Raw genomic sequence first — 18,673 nt, 5'->3', positions numbered from 1 at the left:
CTGGAGAAAGCTTTTGTTTACCACCCTGTTTGAAGCACTATTGGTTTTTCCACAGAGGAGCCCATTGTGGTACTACAGTACCATAGACTGGCCCTCCAAATAAACTAATTTCCCTGACTGGTACCTGAACCTGCCTCTAACCTTTTTATTTGCACATTTCCTGTTAAAAAGTTGGTTCATGCCTGCCTGATTAGCAAAGTGATCCACTTTCCCTTCAAATAGCATTTTGTATGGGATGAGGCTTTTGTGGGAAAGATGTGTGCCCCCTTCCATTCCCAGTGATTGAGAATTCCATCTCCGCCTTTCACTTGGTTAACAAATGGGCTTCACTTTCTAACCTGGTGCTCAGCTCTTGAAAATTCTGTCAGGTGAAGCATACAGTGTCACCAGTGTAGTCATTTTGCATGCTGCTTCCTAGAAAACCATGGAATTCAACTGGCTTCTTTCTAGACTTTGAGAACAAACAGCTCATGACCACTTTAAATTGGGTTAAAAATGGGCTGTAAACAATTTTAAGGTTATCAAGTTAATGTTTCTTGGCCATTTTTACTTTGCATTCAACAGCAAGAAAAATGTCTCGAGAAATAAAGATTAGTCAAAATGCGTATACCAATTAAATCAAAGGGCAGTTTATTAAAAAAGAATCAAAACAGAAACTCTAAGTACCAGTGTGTACATTGTACACATTTAAATGACTCACAAGAATGAAGTTTTTTTCATATACATTAAGATCATACCACCTTGTTTATCAAAAGATGTTCAAGGAGAAATCTGACTCCAAACTGCATACAAGATTGCCATCTTCAACAGACCGCATTTCAAACATGCAACAACGCCACTGGTAATAAAGCTTTGGAATGGGTGTTCATTCTATTATTTGACTACAAACAGGATAGAAAGCAAGATCAGTTGAGAACTTAATCTAAAATAGAATGGAAGCTGTCATCGTCTGCACCGGCACACGCCTTACTCCTCTGCTGCCATTTTTAGCAAGTACTCCTTGTCGATCTTGAAGAGTCTCCATCCCTCTTCGCTGGACAGGTCAGAAGCACCTCTTCTTTTGTAGAAGTTGATAGATGGTTCATTCCATTCTGCTACCAAGAAGTGCATGCTGCTGCAGCGACATTTCATCGCAACCTATTATAAGGGAGAGTAAAACAAACTCAGTGACATTTCACCTGCTTTCCAAGACCCAAATCTGTTCCAGTCATTAAAATAATTCAGTAACCCTTACAAATCTGGAAACCAAACCCCCTGCCCCTCCCCCCAAACCAAGACGTACCTGGCTTAGGTTCTTCAGAATTTCTGATCCTATGCCAAAGCCTAAAAGAAAGAGAAGTACCATTTAAAAAGTCATCTTCAGGATGTTAAGTCCTGGTTTCTCTTTAGGGCATCTCCTCCTAAACTCAGCCATACCTCTATAATCACTCATTACGAAGAAGTCCTCAAGATACAACAGTTTGCCAATCCATGGATCATAGGTAAAGTAGTACATGGCAAAACCCACAACACTGTGTCCTGTAATAAGAATATCACATGAGATGTGAACGAAAAGCAACCCATAAAAGTTGTAGCTGCAAAATCAGAAGCCTATCATAGGTTTTAGAAAATAAACATGCATGTATTATAGAAGTAAGTAGGCACTGAAACGGGACTGTCTCCTGATTTTTATGCTAGTGCAGTCCAGGCCACTTTTGGATGATCTCACTGTTCTCAGGACATGTATTTGCAAAAAGCACACATTAGAGCTAGCTGAAGCGAGGCTAAAATCATGGGACTGGCCGCTCTGCGATCTGCTGGATCTCACACCCCAGGAAGTGAGACTTTCATTACTTGCCAGAGCAAAACTGCTGTAGTCTTAAACTAAACACACACATTATTCACATCCTATTGATATATTGGTATGTTGACTTGGGAATAAGTCGGGTTTACACGGCAGTTCAGAATAGTAAATATTTGTAGATTAGAAACTCTGCTTCCTTAAGGTCAGGACATCAGGCCATCAAAAGTGTAACGTTTAATTTCAGAACTTGCCTTCCAATTCAGATTTTCAATTTGCTCTCCCCAGTTTTAAGCCAGAAGAAGCAGAGGTACCCAGAAATAGCTCTTATGTAACATCCACATACCTCCAAAAAGTACCTCATCCCTTATGTTTTCCGTTCATTTCTTCTAGCTTGGGGAAGAGACTTAAGAAAAAAGTGAAGCACCCACCCAAACAACTTCCCCTTTTAGCTCTGTCTTCTGACCAGTCAACAGGGACCAGCAAAAAAAAAAAAAATAAAACAATCTGACTCCCTATAAAAATAGGGTGTCTATAATTTCAAATGGAGGCAAAGGTTTCAAATTAAACTTTCTAGCCATTTTATAGTCCTTTGCAAACACAGGAAGAGAGTACACTGGAGTTTCTGATCTACCGTGTTTTAAGTGTGTGATAATAGGACCTTACCTCATTTATCATGATCATCTACTTTATTGTGTAAAGGATCTTTTAGTTACCTCCCCGCCCATCCATGTACACGGAAGGGCCATGTACATGGCGAAGCTAGAGACTGTAACCTGAAGATTGGGACAAATTAAAGAAAAAAATGTGATTTAACACAATTACAAAAAAGGTTACGTTAGGGTCAAACAAGAACTGAATTACAATAAATGACATTATACCTAACCCTTCCAGGTCTCCACAGCATTCTGATACTTACTTAAACAGCTCTTTCAACCCGCCCTATTATTATGTGCAGGACATCTATTTTCTTTTTCCTCAGTAGTTTGAACACTGGCTATTATTTCTGGCCAATTTCTCAGTAACTTTGGCCTGCGTTGTCAGTGGTTCTACACAACAGACACTCTATGTTTTATACAACACTTGGTGTTTGGCTTCTGGAAGCGGGGGGGGGGGGGGGGGGGCGGCGTTACCTTCCGGAGACTGGTGCTCCTTGGGCACTTCTGCAACCAGGCAGTGGTAGAAAGGGTGCTCTCCGAAACCATCCTCTAGTAGATCTGCAAGAAGGGGCATCGGGGACAGTGATGGCCTCGGTGAAGATGCCAAGTACCAGACACCCTTCCCCCGCCCTGGTACAGTCGCGTTACCTTTTTCAGTTAACATTACTTGCTCTTCCATGTATTCGTATTTAGCCAGTTCCTGGGGCGATGCACACGGGAGAAAGGGAGAGAGGGAGAAAACTAAGTGAGGCCCTGGCCCAGGCAGCTCAGAGGGAACGGGGTGGGCGGGGCGGCGATTCGTTCCCAGAATCGAGCGGCCCGGCTGAAGCTGGGGGGAGCGGGCGGACAAAGGGGAACCCGCCGGAGCGGCTCCCCACTTTCCCCCTCCCCAGGGGCGGCCCGGGCCTCCCGCTACCTTGATCAGCCGCAGGATGTCACTGCAGTCGGCGGCGGTGGCCGGGCGGATCACGAATTTAGCCATTTTCGTCTTTTGCTTTTCTTCCCTTTGCGGACCAGGCCCCTGTACTTGAACAGTAGTAGGAGGTGGTTCCTCATTCGTCTCCCCGGAGCGTCCTCTTCCCAGTCAGGCTGGCACCATGACCCGGCGGACCTCGGCGAGCAACGAGCACGTCGGCCAGACTGCGACCAGAACGGCGCGCTTTAGCGGCCGCCGGGTCCCGCTTTTTAGGGCCAAGTAGCCCCGCCTCCGGGCGTGAGGCGGAGGCAGCTCGTCCAATGAGGCCGCGACCGCCCCCCTCTTCCGGGCGCCTCCCCCTCTTCCGGGCTTCCGTGTGAACCCGGCGGGCGCAGGCGCGGGCGCGGGCGGGGGCGCGGGCGGGGGCGCGGGAGGGGCGAGGCGCGCCGCGGGCTTCTCTCGGGGCGCCCTCTCGCGGCGCCTCTCGACGCCTTCCCGGAAACCCGACTTTCTAGCTTGTGCGTCACCCGGTCACCTTTGCGAAAGGAAAAGAGTAGTTCCTCTTGTGAACCCGGGCCGGTGACCTTGCCGTTTCTCCCTTGGCCGGAGGGGAGTGGAACTCAGGAGAACCTGCCTTGGGCAACGTGAGGATGAGAGCAGCGGTTCTCTAAAGTGTGCTGTGGGGGACCCTGCAGATCCCAGGGTCCTTTCAGGGAGTCTGTGTCAAAACGAGTTTCATAATAATAGTGAGGCGTCACTGCCCCTTTTCATTCTTGTGGGAATTTTCCAGAGGCGACCTGATGTGTGTGTGTGAAGTCACTGCTCTGATGACTAACGTAATGCGTGCTTGTATATTCTTGTGTTTTCTACAGTTTCCTAAGGTAAACTATTTGGATTCCTCAATAATTTTTCTCTCATACTTGTAATTTTTAGAGTTAGCACAGCGTTCTTTCCTAATTTTCTTTCCTTCTTATTCTTTGTTAAATCTCTGACCTTCCTTGTGGAAACGCTCTCCTGCCTGACGGGCACTTTTCACAATTTCCTTCAGTACAGAAAAACTTTCTGCGTTGGTTGTCTAAATATGTCTTCAATTCATCTTGAAGGATTTCTTTCACTGTTTATAGAGTTTGGGGTTGGATGTTATTTTCTTTCAGTGTAGTGGTGATGTCAGGTTACCTTCTGGCTTCCATCGCTGTTGAAAGTTGATGTAATCCCTACTTGCTCCATTCTCTGTGCTGCTTTCCCCCCCTTTTCTTTAACTTTTCATTTTCAAATGATCACAGATTTACAGAATGTGTGATGACATTGCTCTGGTGACTAAAGGGATGTGTGCTTGTGTATTCTTATGTTTCATAGAATTTTCAAAGATACGCTTTTTGGATTCTTCAGTAATTTTTAAATGTCCTGAGAACAAAATGTTTCAGAACGGTTGAATTAGAGTATAGCTCTTTTTCAGTTGTTCCCACTGGAACAAGTGTTCTGGCCTCTTGCAGATACAGTTTTTGTTTTACAACCCACCTTCCCAGACAGAGGCCCTGGGGGCTTGCTTTGGCCACTCTGCCTGGATTCCAGGAGGAGCCAAAGCATAAAAGGGGCTCACAGGTTTCTCAGTGTGGAATGAGAGGTGGACTATCACCAGATGACCACAAACATTCAACAATTGTTTCTCTGCATTTGTTAGCAATATCCTGTATGTAAAAAAGAAAGCAAAAGTAGGCTCTTTGTTGCCCTTCCCACCCTCTGGAGATGTTATGCATGGTGAGTCATCTGGGAGTTTATGAAATGTCTTTCTCAAAGATCTTTAAAAATAGCATTGATTTGCATCTACCTAAGCCACGTTAGGTTGTGTCTTTCCTGACACCATGATACATGGATGACCATTCATACTCCCTTCTCTCTACTCTGTTTGGATCTAACTTGTGGGAGGAACTATGAGAGCATGTTACCTGTGTGATTACTGATAACGTAAATTAGACCCTCCATAACTAAGCACTAGTGATAGCTGCCTTGTTGAAGCAATAGCAAGGCTGTTTTCAGTTTGGGTTGCATAGTTTTTTCAGAATAATGATTGTTTTGTTAAAATTTATTTCACTTTTTTCTACGTATTCTATATTCCCAGTTTTAATTTCATGCTTTTATGAAAACAGAAATTGCGGGCAGCCCCGGTGGCGCAGCGGTTTAGCGCCGCCTGCAGCCCAGGGCGTGATCCTGGAGACCCTGGATGAGTCCCACGTCGGGCTCTCTGCATGGAGCCTGCTTCTACCTCTGCCTCTGTCTCTGCCTCTCATTCTCTCTGTGTCTCTATCAATAAATACATAAAAAATCTTAAAAAAAAAGAAAACAGAAATTGCTTCTTATGGCAAGAAGAGCCGTTTCTTCGTATGATTTTATTTTTTAAGTAATCTCTCCACCTAACCTGGAGCTTGAACTCACAATCCTGAGACCAAGAGTCACACGCTCTACCAACTGAGCGAGCCGGGTGCCGCAAGAAGAGCCTATCCTGGAAAGTGGATGGCTAAACAAAAACAACAACAACAACAAAAAAAAAACAAAAAAAAATCAACCCATTGTGACTGTATTTGTGTACATGTAGAGGCTTAGAACCATAAAAAATTTGAATTTTCTTATGGTGGTGAACCATGTTAGGCTTTTCCATCATCGGGGATACATACATTGGATAACCAACATCACTCTTGATACAGGAATTTATATTTAAAACTGCAGAAAAAGGGATTAAGTGGAAAACTTTGATTTGGTTAATGAATCAACAAGAACTTACTGAGTCTTGTGCTAGGTACTTGGGAGTGGATTAAGTCTGGAAACCAGCCCTCAGGGCATACAGTTTACTTTTAGAGATGTGTGTGTATGTAGTTTACTACAACAGAGTTTAAGCTTTGTGAGAAAGAGAATTCCTATAAAACTAAGGAGGTCTTGGTACAGGTGGAGTGGGAGGAAGGGAAACCACCAAGGCATGTTGTGGGTGTTTTATATTCATTGTCTCATTTGATCTTTACAACTGTCTTGTGAAATAGGTGATGTTAGCTCCATCTTTATGGCTGAGAAAATTGGAAGCTCTGAAGGGTTACAAAACTGTCAAAGCTAGGAAGTGACAGAGCTAGGAAAGGAGAAATTATGTTGATTTCCATGCCAAAGTGAAGCTGTCCAACCTGCCCTGTTAAACTATTATGGAAGGTGTCAGGGTTTTCTACTTATAAAGGTAATAGATATTTATTAAGAAAATTGGAGAATGGCAGAAATACAAAAAGTTCATAAAAATAATCCTGTTAGGTTGATTTCCTTCCAGTCTTTTTTTCTATGTACATATACATACAGGGCTGATACTCAGTAGGTGTATACAGTGTAGTAGATTTTAAATGGCCACAAATTCATTGCAGCTCCTCTCATCAAGAGGTAGAGTCTATTTCCCCATTCCTTGAATCTGGACTGGCTTTGTGACTTGCCTTGACCAATAGAATGCTGTAGAAGTGGTGATGTATAACTTCTAAGCAACACCTCAAAAGGTCTTAAAGATTCTGCTCATGCCCTCTTGGAGCACTGCTGCCACCATATGAGGAAACTTGAGTTAGCCTCCTTGAGGAGGAAAGACCTCATGAAGGGACGCCTGGGTGGCTCAGTGGTTGAGCCTCTGCCTTTGGCTCAGGACGTGATCCTGGGATCTGGGATCGAGTACCGCATTGGGCTCCTTGCAAGGAGCCTGCTTCTCCTTCTGCCTGTGTCTCTGCCTATCTCTCTGTGTGTCTCTCATAAATAAATAAATAGATAAATAAATAAAATCAATCTTAAAGAAAAAGACTTCATGAAGAGTAGGGTCCAGCTGGTAGCCAGCACCAACTGCAAGATATGTAAGTGAGGCCATCTTGGGCCATCCAATCCCAATTGAGCTGTCAGGTGTTTGTAGTCATACCAGTGACTCGAGGCAAAACCAACAGAATAACCACCTAGCTGATCTCAGGCCACATCAACTCAAAGAATCATGAGCCAATAAAATGGCTGTTTTAAGCTACTAAGTTTTGGGGGTAGTTTGTTATACAGCAAAGGCTAACAAACTAGATGCCATTTTGGTTGTTTACATCTGGCTTCCATTCTGATTGGTTGTAGTGTCCATTCTGACTGGTTTTTGCTTTTTTGTTATACCTTTAAAAATATTTTAAAAATTACCTCTATGTGTATGCATGTAATGATAACATTGGTATCCTATAACTATAATTTCTATCTTTCAGAGCAGTGTGGTGGCTGCTTAGCTACTACAGCTTTGGAATTGAATGCCCCATCTGTGTGACCATGTCATCTACTTAACCTTGGTAAGTCACCATTTCTATGTCTATGATGAGTAAATAAGAATATCCTTAATATAGTTAGTTGTTGTGAGGATTAAATGAGGTAATACGGGATCCCTGGGTGGCGCAGCGGTTTGGCGCCTGCCTTTGGCCCAGGGCGCGATCCTGGAGACCCGGGATCGAATCCCACGTCGCGCTCCCGGTGCATGGAGCCTGCTTCTCCCTCTGCCTGTGTCTCTGCCTCTCTCTCTCTCTCTCTCTCTCTCTGTGTGTGACTGTCATAAATAAAAAAAAATGAGGTAATACGTGTAAAGTACTCAGCATAGCACCTGGCCTGTTAGCTTTATTACTATTAATATTTGTGGTGTATTTTTCCATGTCATTAGGTATTTTTAAATTTTTAAAAAACTGTAATAGCTTCTTAGAGTTCAATTCTGTGGAGTTTATTACCATTCTCTTGTTGAAGATTTAGATTTTTTCAATGATAATGCTTTGATGAACATCTTTCTGTCCAAATTTGGCCCAGGTTTCTGAGTGTTTCCTTGGGAAGATTCCTGGAAGTGCTAGGTGAGCAGGGATGTAATTTTGTTGATGTGAAGCCAGAGAAACACTGAATTCAGGTCCTCATTACATGAAAGTATAATTTGAGATAACTCTCCAGCTATGCTTGCTCTAGCTCAAACGAGATAAATTTTGATAACATCTGACATCTGTATTACACAGGTTATAATACTTGGGATAGACTAGTGTTTGGGTCTTCCCCCGAGGGGGTCTTCTTCCTATGTGTGGGTGACACCCTTTGGGAATGATCAATAAAAACAGCCAGCCCCAGGAAAACACCCTGTTTTGGGCCAAGATTTTTTTCTCTATCATTTTTCTTTATTTGAGAAATCATACATTAGGACCTGGAAATCTGTTTCATCTTTAGGGGTGGACCACCAAAAGTGTGAGACTTCTCTTTGTAAATGTAAAGTATTACGTTACTTTAGGCTGCAGTCAAGAGGCTGATCAGTAATAAGTAAGATATTAATCAGGCCTCCTGTTTGCAAGTAATGGTATCTGATTCTAACTAGTTTAGGCAAAAGAGGAACTCACTGCTCACCACAGGGAGCATGGGTATGACTGGAACTAGGACTTCATGGTATAGTCTGAAATAAACTGAACAAGAGGAAAGGTAAGGGCTTGTAATGGATGGCTAGTTGTTTCCCAGAAAAGCATTTCCTGCTTTTGAAAAATTATTTTCCCCCTACACACAAATAGATGGTTCTTGGTGGTAATAGGGGGGCTGCCAATCAGAGTGTGCCACCTGCTTTGTCAATATTGTGTTCCAAGCCATGCCAATCAGTGTCTTTTCTCATTGGCACCAAGAAAGTCCTTTCTTTTCTGCTGGCACATCTGGAAAGTTGTGGAGGTCTGAGACAATGACTTTGACCTGCCATGGAAGACTAACCACATTTGAGTTTCTGGCTCAGCATGGCCACAGATGGGATGGATGGCCTGTATGCTTCCAATTACCCCTATTGCCTACTTTTGTCCATCTCACAGCACACCCCACCCCTAGCTACTTCCACTTTATACACTTGTAAGGAAAAAGGGAACCAAAAGGTCAGAAAGTCTCCATTCTCCTGGCTTGACAAGAAGTGGGGATAAGAATCTCTTTGGTCAAAGACAGATCAGGAGTGGTAGATATTGTTTGGAAACATGCAGAAATAGGGGTGATCATATTTGAAATCCCATGGATATGCCCAGTTCTGCTCATTTCTGACCATTGCCATAAAGAATGCCTATAACAAACCAAAGAATGAGAGGTTGTATCATTAGACTGAGACAGAGACATATTCATGTTATAACAAGTTATCCCATACATATCCCTATGTATTTATAAGATGAAATCTATAAATTTATTATCCTAGTCTAAACCTATCCCAGGCTGTTACTATTGTACTCCATGGGGCTCTCACTGAAGATCATAAAGAATTATGGTAGAGAGACCCTGAGACCCTGGGGTTGAACTTTAAGACATGTGACCATGACTTTTTCCCCTCTTCTTGGCAATTGTGTTAAATCTGTAGAAAATACCTCCTGGAAACCAGCAGATGTATAAGCTGAGTGACTTTCAGGCAAAGACATGAATATATTCCAAGTCTCTGAATGTTTATAACTTAAGACTGGTCTTGTTGGCCCAAGGGCCATTAGTATCCACCATGAGCCCTTTTTATTTAGGGTTCCACAGGAGCAAGGCAGTTATTTGGAAGCAAGTTTTTTATACCATCCCTTTTGTATTGGTTGTCTTTTGCCACATAACAAATGACCACAAACATAGTGGCTTAAATTACATACATTTATTATTGCAGTTTCTGTAGGTTGGGAGTCCAGGCATGGCTTATCTGGTTCCTCTACTCAAGGCATCAGCCAGGCTGCATTCTCATGTGGGAGTATGGCCAAAGAAGAATCCACTTGCGAGCTCCAGTTGTTGGCACTGGTAGAATTCATTTCCTCGACTAACTATGTTGGCTTCTTTCTGGCTGTTGGTTGAGGCCACCTGTGGTTTCTAGAAGCTGCCTGCAGTTCCTTATCACATGGGCTCACCCAGTATGGCTGTTTACTTCATCAAGCCAGCAAGGAGAGTCTACAGAGTAGTCTGCTAGCAAGATAGTCTTTTCTTTTAATTGTGAAAAAAACCCACATAAAATTTACCAACTCAACCATTTTTAACCATTTGTGCAATACCGTAGTGTTAGCTATATGCGTATTGTATAACAAATCTCTAGCAATTTTTCATCTTGCAAATAATAGTATTACCTATACAGTCTCTGTTTCTGCAGGTTGTTTCTTTGGGCTCCCTCTTTGCTTACAGTGTCCCCCTTAATATTTCTTGTAGAGCTGATCTGGTGGTCATGTATTCTTTTAGTTTCTGTCTATCCTGGAAGCTCTTTATCTCTCCTTCTATTCTGAATGACAGCCTTGCTAGATAAAGTAGTTTGGGCTGCATGTTTTTCTCATTTAGTACCCTGAATATATCATGCCAGGCTTTTCTGGCCTGCCAGTTCTCTGTGGATAGGTCTGCTGTTAATCTGATATTTCTCTCCATGTAAGTTAGGAATCTCTTGTCTCGAGCTGCTTTTAGTATTTTCCTTTTATCTCTGAAATTTCCAAGCTTCACTATTATGTGTCAAGGTGTTGATTGTTTTTTTGTTGATTTGGGGGGGGGGTTTCCTTCCCATCACTTGGATATGTATGCCTGTTTCCTTCCCTAGATTAGGGAAGTTCTCCTCTTTGATTTGTTCAAACATACTTTCTGGTCCTCTCTTTCTCTCTATGTCTCTGGAATCCCAATAAGGTGAATATTATTCTTTCTCAAACTATCAGTTAATTCCTGAAGTCTCTCCTCATGGGCTCTTAGTTGTTTTTCTCTCTTTTCCTCAGCTTCCTTCCTTTCCATCAACTTGTCTTCTACATCACTCACTTTCTCTTCTGCCTCATTAATCCTAGCTGTTAGAGTATCCAGTTTAGACTGCATCTAAGTTAAGGTATTTATAATTTCGGCCTGATTAGATCTCAATTTTGCAGTAAGAGAATCTCTAGAGTCTTTTATGCTTTTTTCAAGAGCCACCAGTAATTTTATAATTGTAATCCTGTATTGTATCAGTGACATCTTACTTAAATCCATATCCATTACATCTGTAGCAGAGAGTATTACTTCTGGTTCTTTCTTTTGTGGTGAATTCTTCCTTCTAGTCATTTTGTCCAGTGCAGAATGGCTGTATGAGTGAACAGAGTCAAAAATATCAACCATGACCTAAGTAAAATACACCGTAGACAATTATGAAGAGATCAGGGACCAGTCATAAAAGAAAAAGAATTTTAAAAAGACCATGAAAGTGAAAAACAAATTTAAAAAAATGAAAAATTTAAAAAGGGAGGGGAAGGAGAGAATATAGTCTCACAGAGTAGACCAAGACAGTGATCCTCTTGGTTCTGAGTGTATTTTGGTCTATATGTTAGAACGTACTAAATTCCAAATTTATATTAAAAAAGCAAAACTTATATAGAGAAACAACAGCAACAACAAAAACAAAAACAAGAAGACAAAAGAGGGGGGTGAGATGGGAAAGAAGAGAGAATATAGTCTCACAGAGTGGACTAACATGGTGTTTCATTTGGTTCTGAGTATATTTTGGTCCATATGTTAGAAGGTACTAAATTCCAAAACTATAAAACAAAACAAAACAAGACAACCCCCCCAAAAAAAACATATATCTACAAAACTTAAATTGTATACATTGGAAGAAAGGAAGCCAAAAATGAAGACTATCTATGACTTGTAATTGTAAAAATCTGAAAGTCAAAAAGGAAAAAACTTAAAAATGAAGAGTTGATAAAATATTGTAGTTAAAACAAGAAAAGAGAAAAAACGTTGGAAATTTTTAACCTGAAAGATAGACGAATCATAAGGCAAACCCCTTGAGTTCTATATATTATTTTCCCTCAGTCTTGGAGCTTTCCAGTGCTGTTTGATCAGTAAACTCGCTGTTCCCCTGTTCTTCCAGCTGGTATTCTGGGGGAGGAGCCTACTGCACTGATTCTCAGGTGTCTGTGCCTGGGCAGAGATGCCCCGCCCCTTGCCAGATGGCAGGGTTCAGTGTAAGTTGTTTGCCCTATTAGGCATTTGTTCCTTGGAGTCTCACCTCTCCAGGGTAAAAGGAGGGGAAAAAATGGTGGTGGCCAGATCTCCAGCCCTGGAGACAAGAGCTCTGCCCATGTACCGAACTGTAGTCTCTCAGTGGACACTGACTTAGATCCTCCTGTGGGCAGGCATGGGGGAACAGATTCCTACAATTTGAAGGGTGCTGGTCAGTGGCAGGGCTTTTGCTGTCTTGTGTGCTCACTGGCTCTGCCTCTCCCGGAGGAACGGAGTACAGCCCGCTTCTCTCCACTGCCAGGCCCTGGGACGTTCACCCACTTGAGTGCGCATGTGTTCCACTTGGATGCCCGTGGAGGGTGGCTGCGTTCCAGTCCTTTAATGGGACATAGGACAACATCGTTCCCCCAATCCGACTGCGGCTTGTGGTTTATGGCACAAGTTGAGCTTTTTCCCAAGCACCCCTGTTCTTTGTGTCTGCGGGAATATTGAGACCTCACTGCCCCTCCTGCGATTCTGTGCTATTTCCCCATTGAGCACTTTTCAGGCAAGGAAGACTCTCAGGAGCAGATTTCTAAAGTTTCCGATTGTGCACTGTACTGCTTTCCTGAAGCAGCTTACAAAGGCTCCCTCTCCATGCCATTTTATACTCTGATAATCCCCTCCCTTTCTTTTCTGCACACTCCTACCTTGTAAGAGGTGATCACTTTTCTCTCTGTAGTATTCCAGCTGTTCTGAGTTTAAAGACTTTAGATACCTCATATAAGGGAATCATACATTGTATTTTTGTGACTGGCTTATTTCACTTAGCATAATGTCTTCAAGGTTTATCCATGTTGTAGCTTATTATAAGACTTCTTTTAAAAAGTTGAATAGTAATCCATTGTATGTATATACCACATTTCTTTTTTTCTATGCAAAGTTTCACAAATTTTATTATTTATTTTTTTTCAATTTATTTATTTATGATAGTCACAGAGAGAGAGGCAGAGACACAGGCAGAGGGAGAAGCAGGCTCCATGCACCGGGAGCCCGACGTGGGATTCGATCCCCGGTCTCCAGGATCGCGCCCTGGGCCAAAGGCAGGCGCCAAACCGCTGCGCCACCCAGGGATCCCACAAATTTTATTTTTTAAAGTCTTCATTTAAATTCCAGTTTGTTGGGACACCTGGGTGGCTCAGCAGTTGAGCGTCTGCCTTCAGCTCAGGGCATGATCCTGGGGTCCGGGATCGAGTCCCGCATCAGGCTCCTTGCGAGGAGCTTGCTTCTGCCTCTGCCTATGTCTGCCTCTCTCTCTGTGTCTCTCATGAATAAATAAATCTTTTTAAAAATTCCAATTTGTTAACCTACAGTGTAATATTAATTTCAGGTGTACAATATAGTGATTCAACATTTCCATACATCACTTGGTGCTCATCATGACAAGTGCACTCCTTAGTCCCCCTCACCTATTTCACTGAACCTATCCATCCACCGCCCCTCTGGTAACCTTCAGTTTGTTCTCTACACTTAAGAGTCTGTGTTTTGTTTTGTTTTGTCTCTTTCTCTCTCTTTTCCCTCTTTGCTCATTTGTTTTGTTTCTTAAATTCCACATATGAGTACAATCATATCATATGCCACATTTCTCTATCCATCTATCCATTGAGGGACATTTAGGTTGCTTCCATCTTCTGGCTTTTTTTTTTATAAACTAGAAGATAGGTTTATTTAATTTTTTGTATATATATATTTTTAAAGATTTTATTTATTTATTCTTGAGAGACACACAGAGAGAGAGGGAGGCAGAGACATAGAGAGAGAAGCAGGCTCCATGCAGGGAGCCTGATGTGGGACTGGATCCTGGGACTCCAGGACCATGCCCTGGGCCGAAGGCAGGGACTAAACTGCTGAGCCATCCAGGGATCCCCTTTTTTTGGTATATTTTTTTTTATTGGAGTTCGATTTGCCGACATATAGCATAACACCCAGTGCTCATCCCGTCAAGTGCCCCCCTCAGTGCCCGTGATCCAGTCACCCCATCCTCCCGTTCGCCTCCCCTTCCACTACCCCTTGTTCATTTCTCAGAGTTAGGAGTCTCTCATGTTTTGTCACCCTCACTGATATTTCCCACTCATTTTCTCTCCTTTCCCCTTTATTTCCTTTCACTATTTTTTATATTCCCCAATGAATGAGACCATATAATGTTTGTCCTTCTCCGATTGACTTACTTCACTCAGCATAATACCCTCCAGTTCTATCCACGTTGAAGCAAATGGTGGGTATTTGTCGTTTCTAATGGCTGCTGGCTCTTATGAATAATGGTACAGTGAACATAGGTGTGCAAATATCTTTTCAAGATCCCATTTTCAATTCTGTAGGATCTATACTCAGAAATGGTATTGCTAGATCATATGGTCTATTTTTTAATTTTGGGGGAACCTGTACACCGTTTTCCATAGAGGCTGCATCATTTTACATTCCCACCAACAGTACATGAGGGTTCTCTTTTCTCCATATCTGTACCAGCGCTTGTTATTTTCTGGGTTTAACTTTTGTTTTTGGATTTTTTTTTGAGTGGGGGTAGTGGTCATCCTAAAAGGTGGGAGGTGATAGGTCACTGTGATTTTGATTTGCGGTTCTCTGATAATTAGTGACATTGAACATCTTTTCATATGTTTGTTGGCCATTTTTATATCTTCATTGAAAAAATGTCCATATAAGTTCTTTGGCCATTTTTAAAGTTTATTTGTTTTTTATGGATGAGCTGTATGAGTTCTTTCTGTATTCTGTATATTAACCTTTTATCAGATAGACGATTTGCTAATATTTTCTCCCATTCCTTAGGTTGCCTTTTCACTCTTTTGATTGTTTCCTTTGATATACAGAGGTTTTTAAGTTTGATGTAGTCCCATTTGTCTAGTTTTGCTTTTGTTGCCTGTCAAGAGAGGGTTTTCCATAATGTAAGATAATCATGGGAATGACACCTCATCATCCTTACTATATTTTCTTGATTCAAAGCAAGTCACAGGTGCTGCCTATATACAAGCGGAGAGGATCACACAAAAGCGTAAACAACTGGAGACAGGATCATGGAGGTCACCTTGAGGTCTGTCTGCACTTAAAGGTCAGTAAAAGCCTGTTTTTAAATTTAACATCTAACAAACATCTATTAAGGTCTGTTTCCTCCCATGCACTGTGCTTGGGGAATATGAAATAAACGTGGCCTAGTCCCTGCTCTCCAGCGGATTATAGTTAAACATTACAGGTTGTAGTTATGGATGGAAAGGATCCAGCCTCCTAGACAAAAGGGACAGAACAATCAGAACTGAGGGGGCAGCTACACAGTTTATCACCCATCCAGTGTCGCCTACCTCCTCTAGGCAACCCTCTCTCTCTCCCCTTCTGAAGTCCTGTCTGAAGGGAAGACGACTGCCCAGCTCTCAGTGCAGGGATCAAGGCTTTAACCCCTTACAAATACTCAGGAAACCTGCAAAGTGCAGTCAGCCATCCTTAAGTCTCCAAAAGTATCAGCTCTTTGAATCTGGGTATGGAGGTTACTCAGGAAGATCATAGGAAATAATTGCCTGTTAGTACACAAAGTATAAGACACCCCCTCTTTTCCCTATGGCCCCTGGGTACATGCGATAGATTTTCAAGTTCAGAATCCAGTTTACTAATCTTTGTACCATTCATAAACTGGCAATTAAGTGTTAACTGTGAATCCAGGAAAATAGAGGATACTTCAAAGAAGGAAGGGCAAGGGAGTGAACTCCACCCAAGCAGCGTCTGTCTGACCTGAGGAACAAGGAACAGATCCATGGTCTGGACCTGATGTGAGCAGATATTGGGCATATTCTGCTAGAGACAACAGAGGTTATTACCTGAGAACTTATTCTGGAGGTAGAGGATAAGAGGGTGAGTCATTCCTTTTGAAGAGATGATGGAAGTAGGAGAAAGGGTACAAGAAGATCAAAAGGGGACCCAGAACCATAGAATCGAGAGAACTGTTTATATATATATATATATATATATATATATATATATATAATATTGTATAATATATTATATATAAAATATATACATAATATATGTTTAAAATATTTTATTTATTTATTCAGAGAGACACACAGAGAGAGGCAGAGACATAGGCAGAGGGAGAAGCAGAGTCTGCAGGAGCCTGACATGGGATTCGATTCCAGGACCCTGGGATCACAACCTGAACCAAAGGCAGATGCTCAATCACTGAGCCACCTATGTGTCCCAGAACTGTAATATATTTTAAGGTCTCCTTAAAAGATTAATTATAGGAGGGTGCTATAGGAGAGGAAGAAATGATACATGCAACTAGCATTTCTTAGTGCCTATTGTGCATGGCATGCCTTACTTGGCATTTTACAGATGTGATTTCATTTAGTCTTAATTACTATATATTATAATTCATTTTTAAATATATATTCTGTTTTGTCATCTAGATTTTATTAAATTAAAAAGGTATTTGTTGTTATTCTAAAAAAATGGTTCATTATGGATTTCTATTCCATAGCTTCAGGGAAAACTGGGAATGAAATCAGCCACTTAAATAAAGCTAGCCTAGATGAATATAATCTGGAATAATAAGGTTTTTTTTTTCTTTAAAGCTTTCCAGCCTCACTGTTGAGATTTCTGTCACCACAGAAACATAGAATGATAGTGAGTCACTAGTACCAGTTTCTCATCTAATAGCTAAGAAACTGAAGCCCAGAGAGGGTAAAGTAGTTGTCTAAGGTCACACAGCTAGAAGGTGGCAGAGTCAGAAATACAGCTGAGGTCTCCTGATTCTAAGTCAAGAGATCTTTTACTATATCTCATAGATATTATGGCAAAAATAGAAAACTACAAAACAGCTAGTATATAAAATACTGTCCTAAGGCTGGAGTTCAGGCAGAAAACTGTGAACATTCCATACATTTGGTCCACTTCTCACAAATTAAGTTTCATTAGCACATGGCTTGTTTTAATACAGTAAAGAATGCTTGGTCTTGACAGTTCCAGTCTCCTCAATTTCTTCCTTTTCCTAAGCCTTCCTCCTCTGCCACGTGCCCTTGCCCCCGTCCCAAGGATGGGACAGATAAGTAGGACTCTACAATATGGATCAGGAGTACCTACAGCCTGAGTGAGACAAGTAAACAGTCAGCTCACTAGGAGATCCATGCCACCTAAGAGGCTGCAAGCAGTTACTCCAATCCAGACTTCTTGACAGGAGAGTTCCAGAGGCCACAGGACTTTGTGTTCATGGAGGATTCCCTTCTGAACATCTTGTCAGTGAATCTGGGACATGGCAATATCATCACTCTGTCTGAGACAAGCACTATCCCAGTACTTTGAAAATGGTCCATAGCTCTTCATTCATATTATTCCCTTATAGATAGTGTACACGCTCAATCATGTGACAGGAGGAGTGGGTTTTTCCATCTAAGCAAGTGACTTAGAGAATGCCAGCCTATTGACATGAAGCCAAAGGATAGTTGACTCAGTAAGTACTTTTTTTTAAAAAAAGTTTATTTATTTTTAGTAATCTTTACACCCAACATGTGGCTTAAACTCATAACCCTGAGATCAAGAGTTACATGCTTCTCCAGCTGAGCCAGTGATGCGCCCCGCAGGAAGTCCTTTTTAGAAGATGGAGCTGAATGCACTGTGTGGCAGCTAAAGCAGGAAGTTTTGAGGCCAGGCAGACCTAGAGGCAAATTCCAGTTACCAGCTGTGTGATTTTGGAGGTTCTTGAATCTCAGTGTGCTTATCTGTAACATGGAGTTAGATAGTTTCCTCCTCCTATAGTTGTAAATATTAAATAATGTTATCAAAACCCTTCATAGAGTGCTTAGAATATAGTAGGTACCCTCTATATGTTAATTCCTTTCTGTCTAGCTGGTGATATAAGAAATATAATAATTTTTGAATTAGGAATAATAACTATGAATGGTTCAATAAGGAGAGAGAAGGATTTATCTCTAACCCTATTTTTATCCTGCCCTTATGCAGGATCATTCTCTTATTTGTTGCCCTTTATCATGAAGCTTTGACCTTCCTCATGAATAATAATTGTGTAGTAATTCTGTTAACATTTGCCAACCAACAAGGCCTGCCCCAGTGGTCATAGAATCAGGAATCATTATAGAGGTTGGGCAGTCAGTATTGTAATCCTTATTATACTCTGCCTGGAGTGTTTTATCTGCCTGGCCAGATATCATGTTGACAAGGTCCAATCCAGAACACATCCCCAGGATAAATTATTTACAGCTCTGTCTCACTTTAGAAGTGGACCTCATCCACAACCCGATTAATATTCAACTATAAACCATACCTGGAGATTTTTTAAAAAAAGAAACAGCTTAGTGAAAATAGGAGAAAATGTTGAAA

At 41.7% G+C, this 18,673-nt stretch overlaps 2 protein-coding genes across 2 annotated transcripts in view; one reads left to right on the top strand and one right to left on the bottom strand.

The window, feature by feature from the left end:
* Positions 1–613: 613 nt before the first annotated feature.
* On the bottom strand, positions 614–3,637 carry SAT1 (spermidine/spermine N1-acetyltransferase 1). Its single transcript, XM_025438667.3, has 6 exons — positions 3,356–3,637; positions 3,088–3,139; positions 2,914–2,997; positions 1,417–1,518; positions 1,283–1,323; positions 614–1,137 (listed from the first exon to the last, which is right to left on the bottom strand). Exons 1-6 carry the CDS (start codon positions 3,419–3,421, stop codon positions 967–969), a joined length of 516 nt encoding a protein of 171 aa, XP_025294452.1. The 5' UTR covers positions 3,422–3,637; the 3' UTR covers positions 614–966.
* Positions 3,638–3,858: 221 nt separating this feature from the next.
* ACOT9 (acyl-CoA thioesterase 9) overlaps positions 3,859–18,673 on the top strand; it is an 89,871-nt gene continuing 75,056 nt past the window's right edge. The window contains exons 1-3 of the mRNA XM_035711937.2: positions 3,859–4,236; positions 7,597–7,677; positions 15,293–15,398. The gene's annotated coding sequence lies outside the window, so the exon portion shown is untranslated. The remainder of the gene's footprint in view (positions 4,237–7,596; positions 7,678–15,292; positions 15,399–18,673) is intronic.

The sequence above is a fragment of the Canis lupus genome, chromosome X (genome assembly GCF_003254725.2).
Source record: "Canis lupus dingo isolate Sandy chromosome X, ASM325472v2, whole genome shotgun sequence".
Classification (NCBI taxonomy): domain Eukaryota; kingdom Metazoa; phylum Chordata; class Mammalia; order Carnivora; family Canidae; genus Canis; species Canis lupus.
This window is presented reverse-complemented; position numbering and strand designations above follow the sequence as displayed.